The sequence below is a fragment of the Anolis carolinensis genome, chromosome 2, assembly GCF_035594765.1.
Source record: "Anolis carolinensis isolate JA03-04 chromosome 2, rAnoCar3.1.pri, whole genome shotgun sequence".
In the NCBI taxonomy this organism is placed as follows: Eukaryota; Metazoa; Chordata; class Lepidosauria; order Squamata; family Dactyloidae; genus Anolis; species Anolis carolinensis.
The window spans coordinates 150,751,707-150,769,583 of NC_085842.1; the positions used below are offsets into that span (position 1 = coordinate 150,751,707).

General features: G+C 42.6%; 1 protein-coding gene across 3 annotated transcripts in view; it reads left to right on the plus strand.

Annotated features, from left to right (window-relative positions):
* The first annotated feature begins 410 nt into the window (after positions 1–410).
* gprc5c (G protein-coupled receptor class C group 5 member C) overlaps positions 411–17,877 on the plus strand; it is a 34,459-nt gene continuing 16,992 nt past the window's right edge. Inside the window, exons 1-2 of one of the 3 annotated variants that reach the window (XM_062970834.1) lie at positions 411–767; positions 14,622–15,688. In XM_062970834.1, coding sequence (XP_062826904.1) covers positions 14,665–15,688 — 1,024 coding nt within the window. In that variant the 5' untranslated portion in view covers positions 411–767; positions 14,622–14,664. The remainder of the gene's footprint in view (positions 768–14,621; positions 15,689–17,877) is intronic. The other 2 variants (XM_062970833.1, XM_062970832.1) reach the window with 2 other exon arrangements.

A 17,877-nucleotide genomic window follows, 5' to 3' on the forward strand; every position in this document is an offset into this window, starting at 1 on the left:
CTTCCTTAGGCTGTAAATTGTATTTTTTTTATGATTTATAATAGTCTTTTAGAGTTTATTGAAAAACCGCAAAACAGCGAATCCGCGAAAAGTGAACCGCGAAGTAATGAGGGAACACTGTATGTAGAATAAATGCAGTTTGATTTCACTCTGATGGCTATGGCTCAATGCTATGCAAGAATGGGGGTTGTAGTTAAGTGAGGCATTGATCCCTGGCAGTTCAAGGGGTGTCAGCCTGCATTCATTCTACAGGCACACCCTTAGGGTAGAAAGAGGCAGGCGTGTGGCTCCGGCATCCCTGGGAATGATGCTGCCTGTACCTGGGCGGCGGAGGACAAGGGAGGGAGGGAGGCAGGGAGGGAAGGGGGAGTGCCAGGCAGGAACCCAGAGGAAAGAAGCGCTGGCGACTTGGTGGCCCAGAGAGGAGAGCCTCGGATGGAGCTGATGTCACCGTGATGTCAGGCACGTAGCTCCCGGGATCCGGCGCCTGGCGAGGAAGGAAGGAAGGAAGGAAGGAAGGAGGGAAGCCCCTGCCTGGGCGACCGCCCTCCCCTCCCCTCCCTCTTCCCTGCCTCCCTCCCTCCCTCCCGCTCGCCGTGGCACCTCCCCCCCTCCCTCCCCGCCCGCCCCGCGGCTCCACTTTCGGCTCCGGATCGGGGAAGGAGGCGCCAGGTGGAGGGAGGGAGGGAGGCTGCGAGACCGAGAGGGTCCCCTCCCCCTGAGCCCCAGGGTTGCGGGCAGAGGCCGGCGTCTTCTCCCCGAGGCAGGTAAGGCAGCACAGGGCGCTGGGTGGGCAGGGAGCGGTGCGGGGAGATCCAACACCCTTCCCCCCGCCCCATACCCTTTCGGATACCAAAGTTGATCCAAAAGTTTGGGACCCTTAGAGTGGTTTTCCCTGGTTGCATGCAATGGGACTTCGCTCATGTCTAAGAAACCTCCCCCAACTGGGTTATCGAAGGCTTTCATGGCCGGTTGCTGTGAGTTTTCCGGCTGTCTGGCCATGTTCCAGAAGCATTCTCTCCTGACGTTTCGCCCTCATCTATGGCAGGCATCCTCAGAGGTTGTGAGGGCTGTTGGAAACTAGGCAAGTGGGGTTTATATATCTGTGAAAGGTCCAGGGTGGGAGAAAGAGCTCTTGTCTGTTTGAATGTTTCAGTTGATCACCTTGATTAGCATTGAATAGCCTTGCAGACTCAAAGCCTGGTTGCTTCCTGCCTGAGGGAATCCTTTGTTGGGAGGTGTTAGCTGGCCCTGATTATTTCATGTCTGGAATAAAGAGTGTTGTTCTTTATTTACTGTCCTGATTTTAGAGTTTTTTTGGTTCCTTTTCATGGTTTCCTCCTTTCTGTTGAAATGGTCCACATGCTTCTTGTGGATTTCAGTGGCTTCTCTGTGTAGTCTGACATGGTGGTTGTTAAGAGTGGCCCAGCCCAGCATTTCTGTGTTCCCAAATTCTGTGCCTGCAAACTCCCGCGTTTAGCATTTCTCCTTCTATGCTTGGAACTCTTGAAACTAAGGTGAAGCCTTGGCCTGAATCCAACAGCTCCCATATACAGTAGAGTCTCACTTATCCAACATAAACGGGCTGGCAGAATGTTGGATAAGCGAATATGTTGGATAATAAGGAGAGATTAAGGAGAAGCCTATTAAACATCAAAATAGGTTATGATTTTACAAATTAAGCACCAAAGCATCATGTTATACAACAAATTTGACAGAAAAAGTAGTTCAATACGCAGTAATGCTATGTAGTAATTACTGTATTTACGAATTTAGCAGCAAAATATCATGATGTATTGAAAACATTGACTACAAAAATGCGTTGGATAATCCAGAACGTTGGATAAGCGAGTGTTGGATAAGTGAGACTCTACTGTACCTATGTTTGTATGAATCTAGAATAGAGCTTTTCAAATTGTGTGTTGCCAGCATTTGAGTGTAGATGTGTCGCACCTACATAATGAGAAACCTCTGGGGGCTCTTACACGCGGCCAGATAATCCAGAATAACCAGGCAGAGAATCCACAATATCTGCTTTGAACTGAGTTATCTTAGTCCACACTGTCATATAATCCAGTTCAATGTGAATTTTATACAGCTGTGTGGAAAGGGCCTGAGTCTATGTGACAAAAGCAATAAAATAATATCTCTTAAAAGATATAAATTTAAGGTTTGCATGTGATGTAGTGTATCCCCCTACAGTTTTGTTACAGTGTATGTACAGTAGAGTCTCACTTATCCAACATAAACAGGCCGGCAGAATGTGGGATATGCGAAAATGTTGGATAATAAGGAGAGATTACAGAAAAGCCTATTAAGCATCAAATTGTGTTATGATTTTACAAATTAAGCACCAAAACATTCTGTTTTACGATCAAATTGACAGAAAAAGCCGTTCAATCCACAGTGACGTTATGTAGTAATGACTGTATTTACAAATTAAGCATCAAAACATTGAAAACATTGACTACAAAAACATTAAATTTTACAAAAACTAAAAGGCAGACTGTGTTGGATAATACAGAACGTTGGATAAGCAAAGGTTGGATAAGTGAGACTCTACTGTATATGTCCATATTTCTGATAAGAGGTTGGTTTAATCTCTGGTTTGCTAGTGAAACTGAATCACTGTCTTGCGAAATGATGCATGTCTAAGGCCCCTTTTACACAGCCATAAAATCCACAATATCCTTTTTGAATTGTATTATCTGAGTCTACACTGTCATATAATCCAGTTCAAAGCAGACTGTATAGGGCATTTATGGAAATGGCCTAAGGTTGGATCTATACTACCATATAAAATCCAAATTATCTGCTTTGAGCTGAATTCTATGGCAGCGTAGACTCAGATAAAGCAATTCAAAGTAGGTAATGTGGATTATCTGTTTTGATAATCTGGATTGTATGGCAGTATAAGTCAAGCCTGAGAGATGTGTCACCAACATGACGTGTTTGGAAAGCTCTGCTTATTCATGTAAGTTTAGAAATTCTAGTCTCAAAAATCAAGCCAAAAAACCTGGGTCAACTGATTCATGGGTCAGCGTGAGAACTATTCCTTAACTCTTATTGAAAAAGGAACCATTCCCTTCCTCTGTGGGCCCTTCCACACAGCCCTATATCCCAGAATATCAAGGCAAAAAATCCCACAATACCTGTTTTGAACTGGGTTATCTGAGTCCACACTCAGATAATGTGGGATTTTCTGCCTTGATATTCTGGAATATAGGGCTGTGTGGAAGGGCCCTGTGTAAAGTGACCAAAGGCAAGAGCTTAACCCACACCAGAAGGAACTAAAATAAGCACTGATTTGCCATGACACCACACCTGGCCTTTTTAAATGTGTGGGGTAATAATGGTGGCAGCATTCGTGTTTTCCCCTCTTTGTGGACTGACCCATTACTTATCCAAAATTTGCTTTTGAATGATACACAAGGTTGACTTATACTTGAGTATATATGATCCTTACTGAATCAACGGTTATTAAATAAGTCAGCATTTATGTAAAGTTCGGTTGATTCTCTGGCTTTACTGTATTTAGAGCATTACTGCCTGTAATGCTGAATTTGATAGCACTGTTTCCCCAAAGATGCAAATAAATTATTAATCATAATGGTGCATATTAGGTTTGGATTTTCAGGCATTTCTGTTTAAAATCTTTATAAGGTTTTGAGACTTCAAAAAGTTTAGAATCTGTGGGCTTCAAAGGAGGAAAAATAGAAAACCCTGGAAAATGATTGCTGTATTATCTTTTAGAACGATGAATTGCCCTTCTCTCAAATGTTAGATTTTAGTTTTTTAAAAATGGAATAAATTGGTGGGTTTTAAGATGGGAATTCTTGAAGCAAAATAGGAAATGACCTCTCTTTTTAGACATAATTGAGATTTGAGACATGAGCAATGTTGAATTGTCCCCTCACCTTTCATTGGTATTAATAAGTGGAATATTGAAAATAAATCCGTAGTGGATTGTGAATAATGTACAGTAGTGTGGGGTTGTGTTTGGATTTAAAAAAAACCCTGAATCTAAACATGCCAACACCAAGCTCCCTGGCTTCCCAGAGCAGCTATGAAGATCCAAGAAACCAGTGTGTTGTTATGATTTGAGAGTTGGACTACAACTCTGGAGAACAGGATTTGAATCCCAGCTTGGTTATGGAAACCCACTGGAAACCAACTTTGGGCAAGTCATATACTCTCAGCCTTAGAAAACCCTGTAATAGGTTTTTCTTGGAGTCACAATGAGTCAAATGATTTGAAAGCACATAACAACTAAGGCTGATTCAAGCTATTATTTCTGCAGAGTTTGAACTCATGTCCCCCACTTGTTTCAAGTACCGAAGTCAACTAGATAGCAAGATCTTACTACAGTACTGCCAGTGGGACAAGAGCTTCTGTTACAGATGTTGACAGTAAGTTAGTTTATGGGTTATAGTAGTGCTTCTCAAACTCTGTTCCTCCAGGTGTTTTGACTTCAGCTCCCACAATTCCCAATAGCTGGTAAGCTGGCTGGGATTTCTGGAAACTGAAGTCTATAGTACCTGGAGGAGCACCATTTAAGAAACACTGGGCTACAGGACAGACAGTGAGTGGAACAGCCACACCCCTGTCCTCTTTTGCCACTTCTCTGCAATCAGATCCTTAGTTTCTGGTGACTTTGATGGCTGCCTAACAGACTCAGCCATGGAAAGATAAAATGGAATAACCTGTGGTCCAGACCAAGATCTTCTGTGTATGTGTGTGTGATAGCACTATGATGCCACTTTAGCTGCCATAGTTTTGTCCCTTGATATTGTGGAGGCAGTGTGATGTATTGGTTTGAGTGCTGGACTGTGACTCTAATAAAGGTAAAGGTTTTCCCCTGCTATTAAGTCTAGTTGTGTCCGACTCTGGGGTGCTCATTTCCATTTCTAAACCGAAGAGCCGGCATTGTCCATAGACTCTTCCAAGGTCATGTGGCCGGCATGACTGCATGGAGCACCATTACCTTCCCACTGGTACCGAACAATCTACTCACATTTGCATGTTTTTGAACTGCTAGGTTGGCAGAAGCTGGGGCTAACAGCGGGAGCTCACCCCAGTCCCCAGATTTGAACTGCCAACTTTTCAGTCACCAAGTTCAGTAGCTCAGAGGTTTAACCCGCTGCACCATCAGGAGCTCAGGGCTCTAGACCAAAATTTGATTCCTTTCTCAGCCATGGAAACCCATTGGGTGACCTTGGGCAAATCACACTCTCTCAGCCCCCAAACCCCTCAATGGGTTATCCCTGGAGTTGCCATAAGTTGAAGTGAGTTGAAGGCACACAACAATATGAAGTCACTTTAGCTTCCATGGCTGTGCCCCTGGTTTTCTGGACTTTGCTGTTTTGTCAAAGGCACCAGAGGAGCTCTTTGGCCAAATCTCCCTAAACTACCAATCCCAGGGCTCCATAGGATAGAACTATAGCACTTTAAATGGGACCATAGTGCTACAATTGTGTTGTGGTTAGTGGTGACTGGTCCTTCAGTCCTGTTGTGTGCTTTCAAGGAATTGGGTGTGTAGGGCAAAGTGGTCACTCAACACTGAAAACTACATGGACATAGTTCTTATCTTGGTTCCTGGAAGGGAAAGAATGCCCATGTGGTAACCAGATGTAGACCTCCTGGACAAGGATTAGTAACTTGTAAAAGCAGATTCTGAGCTCCTGGCACGTGGTCCAATAGTTACCCAAGCAAAACAAGAGGGTGTGGCAGACAGACCTAGAAACTTCTAAAAGATCTTTTTCTGGTTTCACCAACCATCCTATAAACTTCTGGTGGAACTAGATGATTTTTCAACACTGGATATGATGGATTTAGGGTTGCTTTTCTCCCACAGCTAGCCACACATTTAGGCATATGTATGTACTGATTTAGTTTAGCAGTTCTCTTTTCTCTCCCATTTCTGTTCCCTACTTTACAACTGCTTCTGCATTCCTGACAGTGCAAACAAAGAAACAAGGCAATTTACCAACTGAAGAAAGGCAGACAGACTATGGAAATGTGCAATTTTGCATTTTCAGATTCACTTAAGTCAGGTTGACACCATTCTGTCTATAGAGATAAAAATGGCATTTGTTACTTCAACTTTGATGCTAGAAAAACATTTCCTTTGGAATATGCACCATTTTATAGAAAGGAATTTTATACATTTCATGTCAGTGAAATGAGTATTTGTTAACAATTCACATGCTCACCTTGCCAGTCCACTAATTATAACCTAACTGATAAAAAAGGGGATGGTGTGTGACTCGGCCCAGGTGTTGATATTGGATTTGGAAACTGTTCCCATCTTTGGACTATTAATTCAGGGACCACATACCTGAAGGTATTCGGGTAACAACACTGAGGTACAGTCCCATCAGCAGCACTACTCTGAATCAGGCAAAATGAATGAATGCATAGATACACAACTCTGCTACTGTTCTATATTCAACACTGTATAATTATTACAAGCTCCATCCTTAGGTCTAGTATTCCTGGCCACTCAGAACCCTCCACATTTGCAGGTTTGACTTTTTGAGAATTTTATAATTCATGGATTTGATTAAAATATGTCTAGGAATCTCTAGGTCCTCCAGTGCAACTCTGTCGCCAACCTCTGCCACCAGTTTGAGCATAGAGTCACACTGGATGACTTAGATATTCCTAGAGAGGTGTTCTCTCAAGTAAACAATAGCAGTTTTATTATTTTGCAGGGGCCCTGTTCTCCTAACCAAGTGAGTGTAGGGGTCTGACTGTCTTCAGTGCCTTAGCCACAGAGGTCACTCAGCAGCGTTTGTCTTGGAACACGCAGAGATATTTTAAAAAAATGTTTTCACATGAAGTAAGAAAGACCTGAACCTTCTGTTTATTCTTACTTGACTGTATGTATAGATCACTGCCTTTCAAGAGCCAAGTTCTGTTCAAATTCTGGTTCTAAATTTTAGTTTTGGTTTAACTTAGGCAGGACTGGCGCAAAAACAATAAATTCAGAGTGTATGATGGGTGACGTCAAGATCTTTGATAAACCTCTTTATTATTTTCACCCCTCAAAGAAAGTTCTTAATTCAGAGGTTCCCAACCTTTGGGCTTCCAGGTATTTTGGACTTCAGTTTCTAACAGCTGGTAAGCTGGCTTGGATTTTTGGGAGTTGAAGTCCAAAACACCTGGAGTCCCAAAGACTGGAAACCACTGTCTTAAGAGACACCAAATTGGACCCTCCCTTGTATAATTGATTTGCTGTATGAGTTAGTAAGAGCCAGTGTGCCTAGTGGCTTAAGTACTGGACTATACTATTCTAGAGTTCAGGATTTGAATCACTGTTCAACCATAAAAATCCACTGGATGATCCTGTTCAAGTCACATAGCACCAGAAAACCCTTTGATAGGGTTGCCATAAAATGGAAACAACCTGAAGGCATGCAACAACATAAACAATGGAAAGGTTGAGCTATGTGTAGCCTGTTGGATGTTGTAGGATGCAGCTCCCATCAGCCTCTGGGAGTTCAGCCCATGGTGAGGGTTTGTGGGTGCTTCAAGTCTTGCAAAATCTGGGAATTCCCACTTTGTCCATCCTTTCTATATGGCCTTCAGGCACTATTTCTGTTCACATCCTCTAGCCTGCAATAGGAAGAGGTAGCCAATAGGCTGATTGTTAGGGAGTAAGTCCTTCTGACTTATTAGGAAGTCCCCCTGAACTCAGTGGTGCCTACTTATAAGAAAATGGGCATGGGTGGGATCAAGCTTTTGCTGTTTCCGAACAAGTCCCAGAGCTGGGATTCCGAACTCTGGTGGGACTGGTTGCTGGGATTGGAGAAGAAGAACTAAAGCCATTTCTTGATATTCGTATTTCAGGCATGCCAAAAGAAATATTTACTCACTGCTTCTTCCTCCCTCAATGCTATTTAACCTCCCCCCACCAGACTCTTAGGCTGAAACCATCAATTCTCTGGAGATGGCTCCAGTAACAGCCTCCCGCTACCTAAGTAATGCTTCCTTCTTCCTGAAGAGGAGTGAATCATACATGACATGACAGGACAAGCCCCTGAAGCCTTAACTGGGGCGAGAGGGGAGGTCTCCTACAATTTATCTATCCCGAGACAGACCTGAAAATATAGTAGATTTTCTTGCTTGCATTTTCTGGATCTGCTTTTCAAAAGGGCAGCACAAATTATGCTGTGGTTACTTACGTAGAATGTTTATTTCTGTTGTCTTCAAGTGTGATTGTGGAGCCTTTGGTGTGTGATATATCACTCAGTATAAACAGGACAGGAATGGGGAAGCTGAAACAGAAATGCCTGATTAAAAACAGTTTGTACTTTCTGAACTGGCATGGAAACAGGATATCAGGTTGCAAGTTTCTCATGGGCAGCTGGTTCTATTGCCCATGAGAAGTGCTCCGTCAATAAGGTACCGTGCCCATGACACATATAATTTGCATGAAACTCCTGAAAAGCCTAGGTGTGTGAAAGTGTGTGGCACTGAATCGGACTCTTTCTGCCACCTAGCCCAATGCCGTCATGTCTGGTTGGCAGAAGAACTCAAGCACAGAGCGTTTCCCATTCTTCTTCTCCAACTGGAGATTCCTGGGATCGGAGCAAGGCCTTTATGCATGCAAAGAGTGTTCTTTAGTGCTGACCTCTAGGTCAGCGCTAGACACTGTGCTAGGTTAGGTTAAACCAAAATAAATTTCTAGTCACTGCAAGGATAAACAAATACTTGATTCAGTGCTATTTCGGGCAGACTGCTCTTGTAGGACCTTATCACACTAGCCTGTTGTTTCATCACCATCATGTTGTTTAAGCAAACAGAAACAGATCATTATTGGAACAATCTATTTCATACCTCAGTGCAATTGTGTAATTCTGGTGCTTTTTTGATGCATGTCCCTGCAGTCAGATACCACACAGCCGTGCTCCATACCCATGTTTGTCATACTCATGTGTATGTGCAGATGGGTATGACATGTATGACATTCCCTGCCCCCCCTTTTTTTATTGCAACTTGCAGTTGTGCAGTTGAAGGAATCTTCCTCCCCTTTGCAATACTGGTACTGCAGCAGAAGGAGTTTTTCCTGACAATGAAAAAAATAAACGATTTATAATCCAAGCACAAGGCAACTACAGGACAGCCATGCAGTAATACCCATCAACTAGTGTTTTTTTTTTATCCTACTGTAATTGCAGCTCCTAGTGGCACAGCAGGTTAAACCGCTGAGTTGTTGAACTTACTGACCAAAAGATCAGCAGTTCGACTCCAGGGGGCGGGGTGAGCTCCCACTGTTAGCCCCAGCTTCTGCCAACCTAGCAGTTCGAAAACATGCAAATGTGAGTAGATCAATAGGTACCACTTTGGTGAGAAGGTAACAGTGTTCCATGCTGTCATGCCGGCCACATGGACATCTACGGACAACTCCGGATCTTTGGCTTAGAAATGGAGATGAGCACCAACCCCCAGAGTCAGACACAACTAGATTGAATGTCACGGGAAAACCTTTACCTTTTAATTGCACTTTAGCAGCCTTTGGTGATAAAGTCCTTATATGTGTGGGGGTGTAGTTTGGGATGGCTAAGAGAGTATTGTGGAATGTGTAGTTCCTTTGATTTTAATTACTACTATACCAAAGCCTCTTGTGGGCGGGGCATTCTGAATCTGTAAGCTCTTTACTTATTTCTACATCAATTGGCTCTTGAGGTTGGTTTATGGTTCGCATGCTCCCTCTCCATGTTAAGTTACTATATTTCTCGATTTGTGTTTTGAACATCTGTGCAAATAAGGACCTGGGAGCTAGTAATTTAAGCAGCATCTTTCTTTTTCTAGTAGCTTTGAGTCTGAATTAAGGGGACATACATGAAAGCTAAGCGGTTTTACCATCTATAGTCTGAAGAAGCTTATTAGGGTAAATTTCTAGTGAATCAGCAATAATGTTAACCCTAACCCTAATGCCTCTTCTCTGTAATAGCTCCCACTGGGGTTTCTATGGTTGGAGATGGCAGTCGTTAATGCTGATGTGATTCTGTGTGTTGGTCCATGTGAAAGGAGGGGAGAAAGTGATAAATCTTCAAACAAAAGAGGCACTAACAGCTGGGAAATTGTCAGAATTCTGTTTTATTTGGGATATTTCAATTCCACTTTTTGGCACCTCAGAAGTTAGGGGAACATATGTGGATTTCCCAAGTGGTTTCTGTGTTTGTGTGCTGTAGTGTATCAGATCTCAGGGGCACAAGATTGGGTAAAGCTGCCCCAAAGTCCTGGATAGCTTGAAAGCTTTTCTTCAACTAGTCAGTGGTGACCAACCTTTGGTCCTCCTAGAAGTCCTGAACAATGGACAAGTTGACCAGGGCTTCTGGGAGTTGGAGGCCCAAACATCTGGAGGGCCAAAGGCCGTGGACAGCACTGTCCTAGAAGGATGATTAAAGGAGGTAATAGCTTATAAAAGGACCACATTAACCCACATGGGATTTTTTTGAAGGTTGCCCTCCCTGAACACAAAATGTGGGTGCTTGGGCTGTGGGTCTCAAAAATAGCCTGGGGGAGAGGGGTGCTGGATAAAACTTATGGGCTATGCTTTCCCCATTTTAGATGTTAAAAAGATGTATTATTCTCAAGCAATGCATGTATATGCTTTAACATGAGCACATAATGAATCCCTTAGCTACATAGTGTTCATTTCTTGGATCAGGCTACTTTCTACAACACGGAGAGGTTTGGGCCAGATTCATCATTGTTTGAGTCACCTACATCTCTGGATGTAGGTGAACTACAACTCCAAAATTCAAGATCAATGCCCACCAAACCCTTCCAGTATTTTCTGTTGATCATGGGAATTCTGTGTGCCAAGTTTGGTTCCATTCCATCATTGGTGGAGTTCAGAATGCTCTTTGATTGTAGGTGAACTATAAATCCTAGCAAGTATAATTCCCAAATGACAAAATCAATTCTGCCCCAACCCCACCAATATTCAGATTTGGACGTATGGGGTATTTGTGCCAAATTTGGTCCAGTGAATGAAAATACATATCAGATATTTACTATTCATAACAGTAGCAACATTACAGTTATGAAGTAGCAACAAAAATAATTTTATGGTTGGGGGTCACCACAACATGAGGAACTGTATTAGGCATTGTGGAACCAGGAAGGTTGAGAACAACTGAAATATAACTTTTTAGCTTTGATAAGATAAATTTTGTTCTCTAAGCAGCTGAAAAGAGCTGCTCTAAAAACTGTCTTTTTATGGCAGCAGTGTATTTTGATCCTTTAACATTACAATGTTTGCTGTTCAAGATTTCTAAGCTAGTATGTAGAATGGTTAGAGTCAGCGTGGCATAACGGTTTGAGTATTGAGTGTTGGACTGTGGTTCTGGACACCACATTTGACCATGAAAACCCACAGAGTGACCCTGGGCAAGTTGTAAACTCTCATACAATCACAGAATCATAGAGTTGGAAGAGACCACATAGGCCATCTAGACCAGCCCCATTTTCCATGTAGTAATGCACAATCAAAGTACCCCTGACAGATGGCCATCCAGCCTCTGTTTAAAAGTCTCCAAAGAAGGAACTTCCACCGCACTCTGATACAGAAAGTTCCACTGTTGATCAGCTCTCACTGTCAGGAAGTTCTTCTTAATGTTCAGGTGGAAGTCCCAGAAAATCCATGAAATCTTTATCACAGCAATGTAGAAAGCTTTGTTATGAATTTAATGTTACATTTTAAGTCTGAGGCTGTAGAGTTCGGAGAACAAATAGAGTGGTAATGAAACAAGACCGAGATATTTTAATAGGAGCAGCTAAGAAGACTCTTTGGGGAAATGTTTGAATTAAACAGAGAGATTCTTCTTGGCTTTTCCACTTGGGGCGGAGGGCATGCTTGTGTGAACACTGAATGTGTTATGTTCTAGGTATGTGTGGACTGCAGGGTTTGGTATTCTGGTGCCAGTACTGGTCAAGGTAATCCAAATGGATCACTTTTCAATAGTAATCCAATCCAACCCATGTGTCTGCATTTGTGGCTTGTAATGGAGGGAGGTGCCTTCCTAAATGAAGGAAGCAGAAAACAAAACAAGCTCTCATATGCTGAAGTCTAAAGCCCCAATCCTCAGAAGCAGAGACTAGCCCCTGATCCAGGCTGCAGAACAAGGGGATTTGGAGGCCACGTGAGACAGAGATGTGGAGGGGCGAGAGAGAGCCAGAGTCATCTGGTGTCCTCTGAGCCTGGGAACTATGAAACATTGAATGGTAGCCAACATACTGTCAGATTCTCTCTCAGGGGAACGTGGTCGGTCTGGGAAATGTCTTACAGCATATACGTGCAGTTGGGGGTGGGAAGCCTGATTAGTAAATAGGTATTAATGGTACTGTATGGTTGTTTTGAGAAACAGCTTTCTTCATGAATAGTCCTTCTCACTGTTTGAGCTCTGTTTTTTTGAAAGGGAAGAAACTCCCTCCCAGCCACTTCCACTCTAGACCACAGCATGGAAAGTTCCTTCTATAAGTTCCTTTGAAAAAATAATTATAGTGCCAGTCCCCACCCACACTCCAAAATTAGTTACCATTAGGTACAGCTTTCCTGTAACAGTAATGCTTACCCAAAATAGGCATTTAAAAAAATATCCTTACAGGTCGCTGACCTGTGGTTAAGAGTGTTTTTAGTTGTTGTTTATCTTGCTGACAACCTGCATGAGAGATCATACAGCAGATCAGTGTGTGGACTATGGGACAGTTATTAAATGAAGCTCATGCAATTGTAATCATGGCATGATTTTAATGTTGAATGTAATATTTCTAAATGTTCAGTATGCATGAATGTTAATATTTTAAACTTAATGTTTGTATGCGTTTAAGGCATTGAATAATTGCCATATGTAAGCCGCCCCTTGAGTCCCCTTTTGGGGTAGAGAAAGGCGGGATACAAATAGGGTAAATAAATAATTAATTAAAAAGACTATTGCACCATAACAGGAATGATGTTATCCCTTGTTGCATTGCAGTTACCTTTGTCATTGCAGAAAGGAAGGAATTAAGTTCACGCCACTAGTTAATGGTAGCAGACTCTTACCTCTAGGATCCAATGAGCTGGCGGTGATGAGTGACTTTGGCATTAGAATTGGGAAAATGAGCGAGGCCTTTTACAATCTTACAGCATATATGTGTAGTTGGGGGTGGGGAGCCTGAATAAGTATTAGTAGTACTTTAATAGCCCAACCATGGTTGTTTTGAGAAACAGCTTTTACAGTCTCTTTCTACTCTACATTACTATTTTACTTGGATACCACTCTGACTGCTGAAGCACTACCCAGAATTGCAGTTTTGAGAGCTGTTTAGAATTCTCTGAAACAGAACTCTAGTGTCTCAGTAACCACAAATCCCAGGGTTTTGTAATGTGCAACCATGGCAATTACAGTGGTGTCAAAGGACTGTAAAGTCAGCCCTCTTCATTTGCTGGGTTTAAGAGTGCAAGGACCCAACAAATGTGAAAAACTTGAGAATTAAAAAAATGTATTGTCAAAGGCTTCCACAGCCGGAATCACTGGGGTGTTGTGCGGTTTCCAGGCTGTACGGCTGTGTTCTAGTAGCATTTGCTTCTGATGTTTTACCTGCATCTGTGGCTGGCATCTTTAGAGGATCTGAAATGTTTTATTAACCTGATGGAACACTTCTCTAGGAATCTCTAGGTTCTCCAGTCCAACAGTAGGGTCAAATTCTGTCAAAAGTTAACCATAGAGTTATCTTGGAGGATGCGAGATTCCTCAACCAAATATTTTTAATCAAATCCTCAGATAGTGAAATATGCAGAAGTCATGCCCACTAATATGGAGGGTCAACTTTAATTAAATAGTGTGAAAATTATCCAACTTTCCAGTACACCATGTACTATAGGCCCTCTCCTTTAAAGAAAACTTTAAGATAGTTTATCTACCTGAATCAGTTAACATAGGGTAATACTGCCAGTTTCTTTAAGCTTGGTGGAGCCTAGCATTGTTCAGAAAGAGGCTACAGATTAACAATGCCATTGTTATGTAGAAATGCACTGCCAAAGGAAGTAAAAAAGTAGCTGTATGCCTTCAAGTCCTTTCAGTCTTCTGAAAACCCTAAAGCAAATCCATCACAAGGTTTTCTGATGTTGAGAGTATATGATTCACCAAGGTCACCCAGCTGAAAGCTATAACATTCTGTCAAAAATGCATTGTCTTCCGTTATGCCTAGTAGATCACTTCTGAAGTCATATGACAGACTTTTCATTCTGATGATAACTGCAGCAAGAATTGAGTATGCGCGGATGTGGAAGAAACACCAAAAATAGAAGAATGGATAGTAAAAGTAGCTGAAATAGCAGAAATTGACATTTTGACAAGGTATCTTCAGATAAAAGATCCTTCAATATTCAAGAAAGATTGGGAACCCTTCAAATATTTTCTGGAAGAAAAGATTCTAACATGGAGATCTCATGTTTAAAATGTTAGTTACATTATATTTTACACATTGAACTAGATAATATGGAAATGACAAAATCCTTATGTATGGATATGTAAAAAATTGATGATATATTCCAATTTTAAAAAGGCTAAAATGCATTGTCTTATGGATCCTAACATGTTTTTTTTCTTTCTGATTTTGTTTAGTAATTTCCCAAAGCCCCAAGGAGTAATCCCCATCTTTCCAACAATGGGGTCTCCACCCAGGACAATACTGCCCTGCCTTTGGCTCCTGGCCCTTCCTGTCAAAATGTGCTTGGCTCAGGTGACTTCCCCGCCACCACCAGGGTGTGGTAAGGACTTGAAACCCATCTACTACAATCTCTGTGACTTGTCAATAGCCTGGGGTATTGTATTGGAAGCTGTGGCCACCTTTGGTGTTGTGACCAGTTTTGTGCTCACCATTGTCCTAGTGGCCAGCATGCCTTTTGTCCAGGACTACCGGAAGAAGAGCTTGGTAGGGACTCAAGCTTTCTTTCTGTTGGGCACCTTTGGGCTCTTCTGCTTGACCTTCACCTTCATCGTCAAGCAAGATTTTTCCACATGCGCCTCACGACGCTTCCTTTTTGGTGTCCTCTTTGCCATCTGCTTTTCTTGTCTGGCAGCCCATACTGTCAACCTCAATTTCCTTGCCCGGCGCAATCATGGTCCGCGAGGGTGGATCACCTTTGGCATGGCATTGGTCCTGGTCTTGGTGGAAGTCATCATTAACACCGAGTGGCTCATCATCACTATAGTACGGAGTGACAGTGCATCCAAGGACCCCTGCAGTGTCAGCAATGAAGACTTTGTCATGGCCCTCATCTACGTCATGTTCTTGCAAGCAGCTACCTTTGTGGCTGCTTGGCCGGTCTTGTGTGGCCACTACAAGCACTGGAGGAAACATGCCATATTCATTCTTCTCACAACCTCTCTCTCCATAGCCATCTGGATAGTGTGGATTGTTATGTATATTTATGGCAACCAGAAGGAAGGAGGCACAGCTTGGGATGATCCCACACTGGCGATTGCTCTTGTCGCCAATGCCTGTGTCTTCGTTTTCTTTTATGTCATCCCTGAGATTTCTCAAGTGATCAGGCCAGGACCAGAGCAGGCCTACGAGGATGACGTCTACCCCACTCGAGGTGTTGGATATGAAACAATTCTCAAGGAACAGAAGTCCCAGAGCATGTTTGTGGAGAACAAAGCCTTCTCAATGGATGAACCTTCTTCAGGTAGGCTTTGGTTGTTGGCTATAGTTGGGCCTTTATCCATGGTGTGAGAGCATGTGCAGTATAGGTAGACTGTTACATACAAAGCAGTGCTACTGGAGGGATGACATTCTGTGTTGTGGTTTTCATGGGTGAATCATGGTATTTTTCCACCATGTGTATGAAAAATAAAAAAGGCAGACATTGTATTGTAGAGTTCACAAGTGGCCAGAAATCCTAGAAATTGATCAAGCATTGGGAAGTAACCTGGAACAGTTATGAACCCGGCTATGATGTAAAGTAGACTCATGCTTAATTTTGCTACATTCTTGCTTCATAGTCTGTGTCCAGGCTCAATAGACTAGCAAGAAAAACACCCCCAAATCATGAGAAGGTTGAAGATATACTGTAATGTACACTTGAATAGCATTATCTCATAATGTTGTGGCACCCTTGCAATAAAAAATCTGCTTAGTGTTGAAATAGGCAGACCTGCTGTGTGTTCTGCTCTGAATAATGAGACACATTTGTCCTTTGTAACTGAATTTTCTGACTTTGGCTCCGTTATAATCAATTTCCCCTTCATTTAATTAGCCTTGCACAAAACTGGAAATGTGAGATCAAAGCAAAACTCTTTGTAGGGACTTGGCTGCTTGGCAAATTTGGATCAGCTTTGCTAAATATGAGCTGCCGACCTGCCTGGAATTTAAGTTTTGTAAACGTCTTGCAAATAAGATGCCTGGCTCAAAAAGTGTACATAGAATAGAAACATAACATCATCACTTTTATGCAATTTACTTTGAAGTAAGTCACACTGAACTTATTTCTGGGTGAACATATGTAGTAATGGGCTATAAACTTACTTAACTGGGCCCCATTTCAGCACTATGCCTTCACGTGGCAACTTCCAGCATATACAATTCAATACATTTTGCAAACCACCTGGAGGTCTTGATTGTCATACAAATGTAATTTTTTTAAAAAAAAATCCTTAAATGTTTATCTATGAAATGCACCACATCATGATAACCCTTCAGTAGAATCTGTCAGTAATTAAGGTATTAGGGATTACACTTAGCACAGAGGTCCCTTCCACACAGCCCTATATCCCAGAATATCAAGGCAGAAAATCCCACATTATCTGTGTGTGGACTGAGATAAACCGGTTCAAAGCAGATATTATGGGATTTTCTGCCTTGATATTTTGGGATATAGGCTGTGTGGAAGGGCCCTTAGTCATATCATAGAGTTGGAAGGCTCTCATAACCCATTTAGTCCAGCTCCCTCATTAATGTAGGATCTTCAGCTTAAGCAGGCCTGCACAATTTGGCCCTTGTAAAGGGCCAATATTACCTCCAAAACCCATTGGTGGGCCTCCCCTCTCCTCTCCCTACGGAAAGGGAAGCCCTGCTCCTTACCTACTCTTGCACCATTCCCAGGGAAATGGCAAGTGGCTGGGGAGGGACCTGGGCTGCACGAAGCCTTTGTTGGCCGCATCAGGCCTGCAGGCCATCTGTTGTACAGGGCTGGACTAGAGCATCCCCATGAGACAGCTATCCAGATTCTTTTTGGAGGGCCACCAGAAAAGAGAATCCACGACCTTTTTGGGTAATTGACTCCATTGCTGAAATGCTCTTACTATGAAGAAGTTCCTTCTAAGGTTTAATTGAAATCTACTGTCATGAACACCTGGTCTTACACTGTGTGGTGACAGAAAACAAATCTGACCTTTCTTTTTTGTGGTAGCCTTTGATATAGTATTTACAGAGCACAATCCTGTTGCTTCTCAGTCTCCTCTTCACCAAGCTGAACACGCCCAGCTCCTTCAACCTTTCTTCATAAGTTTTGTTCCCCTTACCTCTTCATCCTCATTGCCTTTCACTGACCTTGCTCCAACTTGTCTAAATCCTGTTTAAAATATGGCAACCAGAACTGAATACTGTACTTCAGATGAGATCTAAGGAAAGGTAAAGGTTTTCCTCTGACATTAAGTCTAGTAATGTCTGACTCTAAGGAGCTCCCGGTGGCACAGTGGGTTAAAGCTAGCAGGACTGCTGACTTGAAGGTTAGGTTGCTTACCTGAAGGTTGTTGGTTCAAATCCAACCCCGGGAGAGCGTGGATGAGCTCCCTCTGTCAGCTCCAGCTCCATGCGGGGACATGAGAGAAGCCTCCCACAAGGATGGTAAAACATCAAAACATCCGGGCGTTCCTT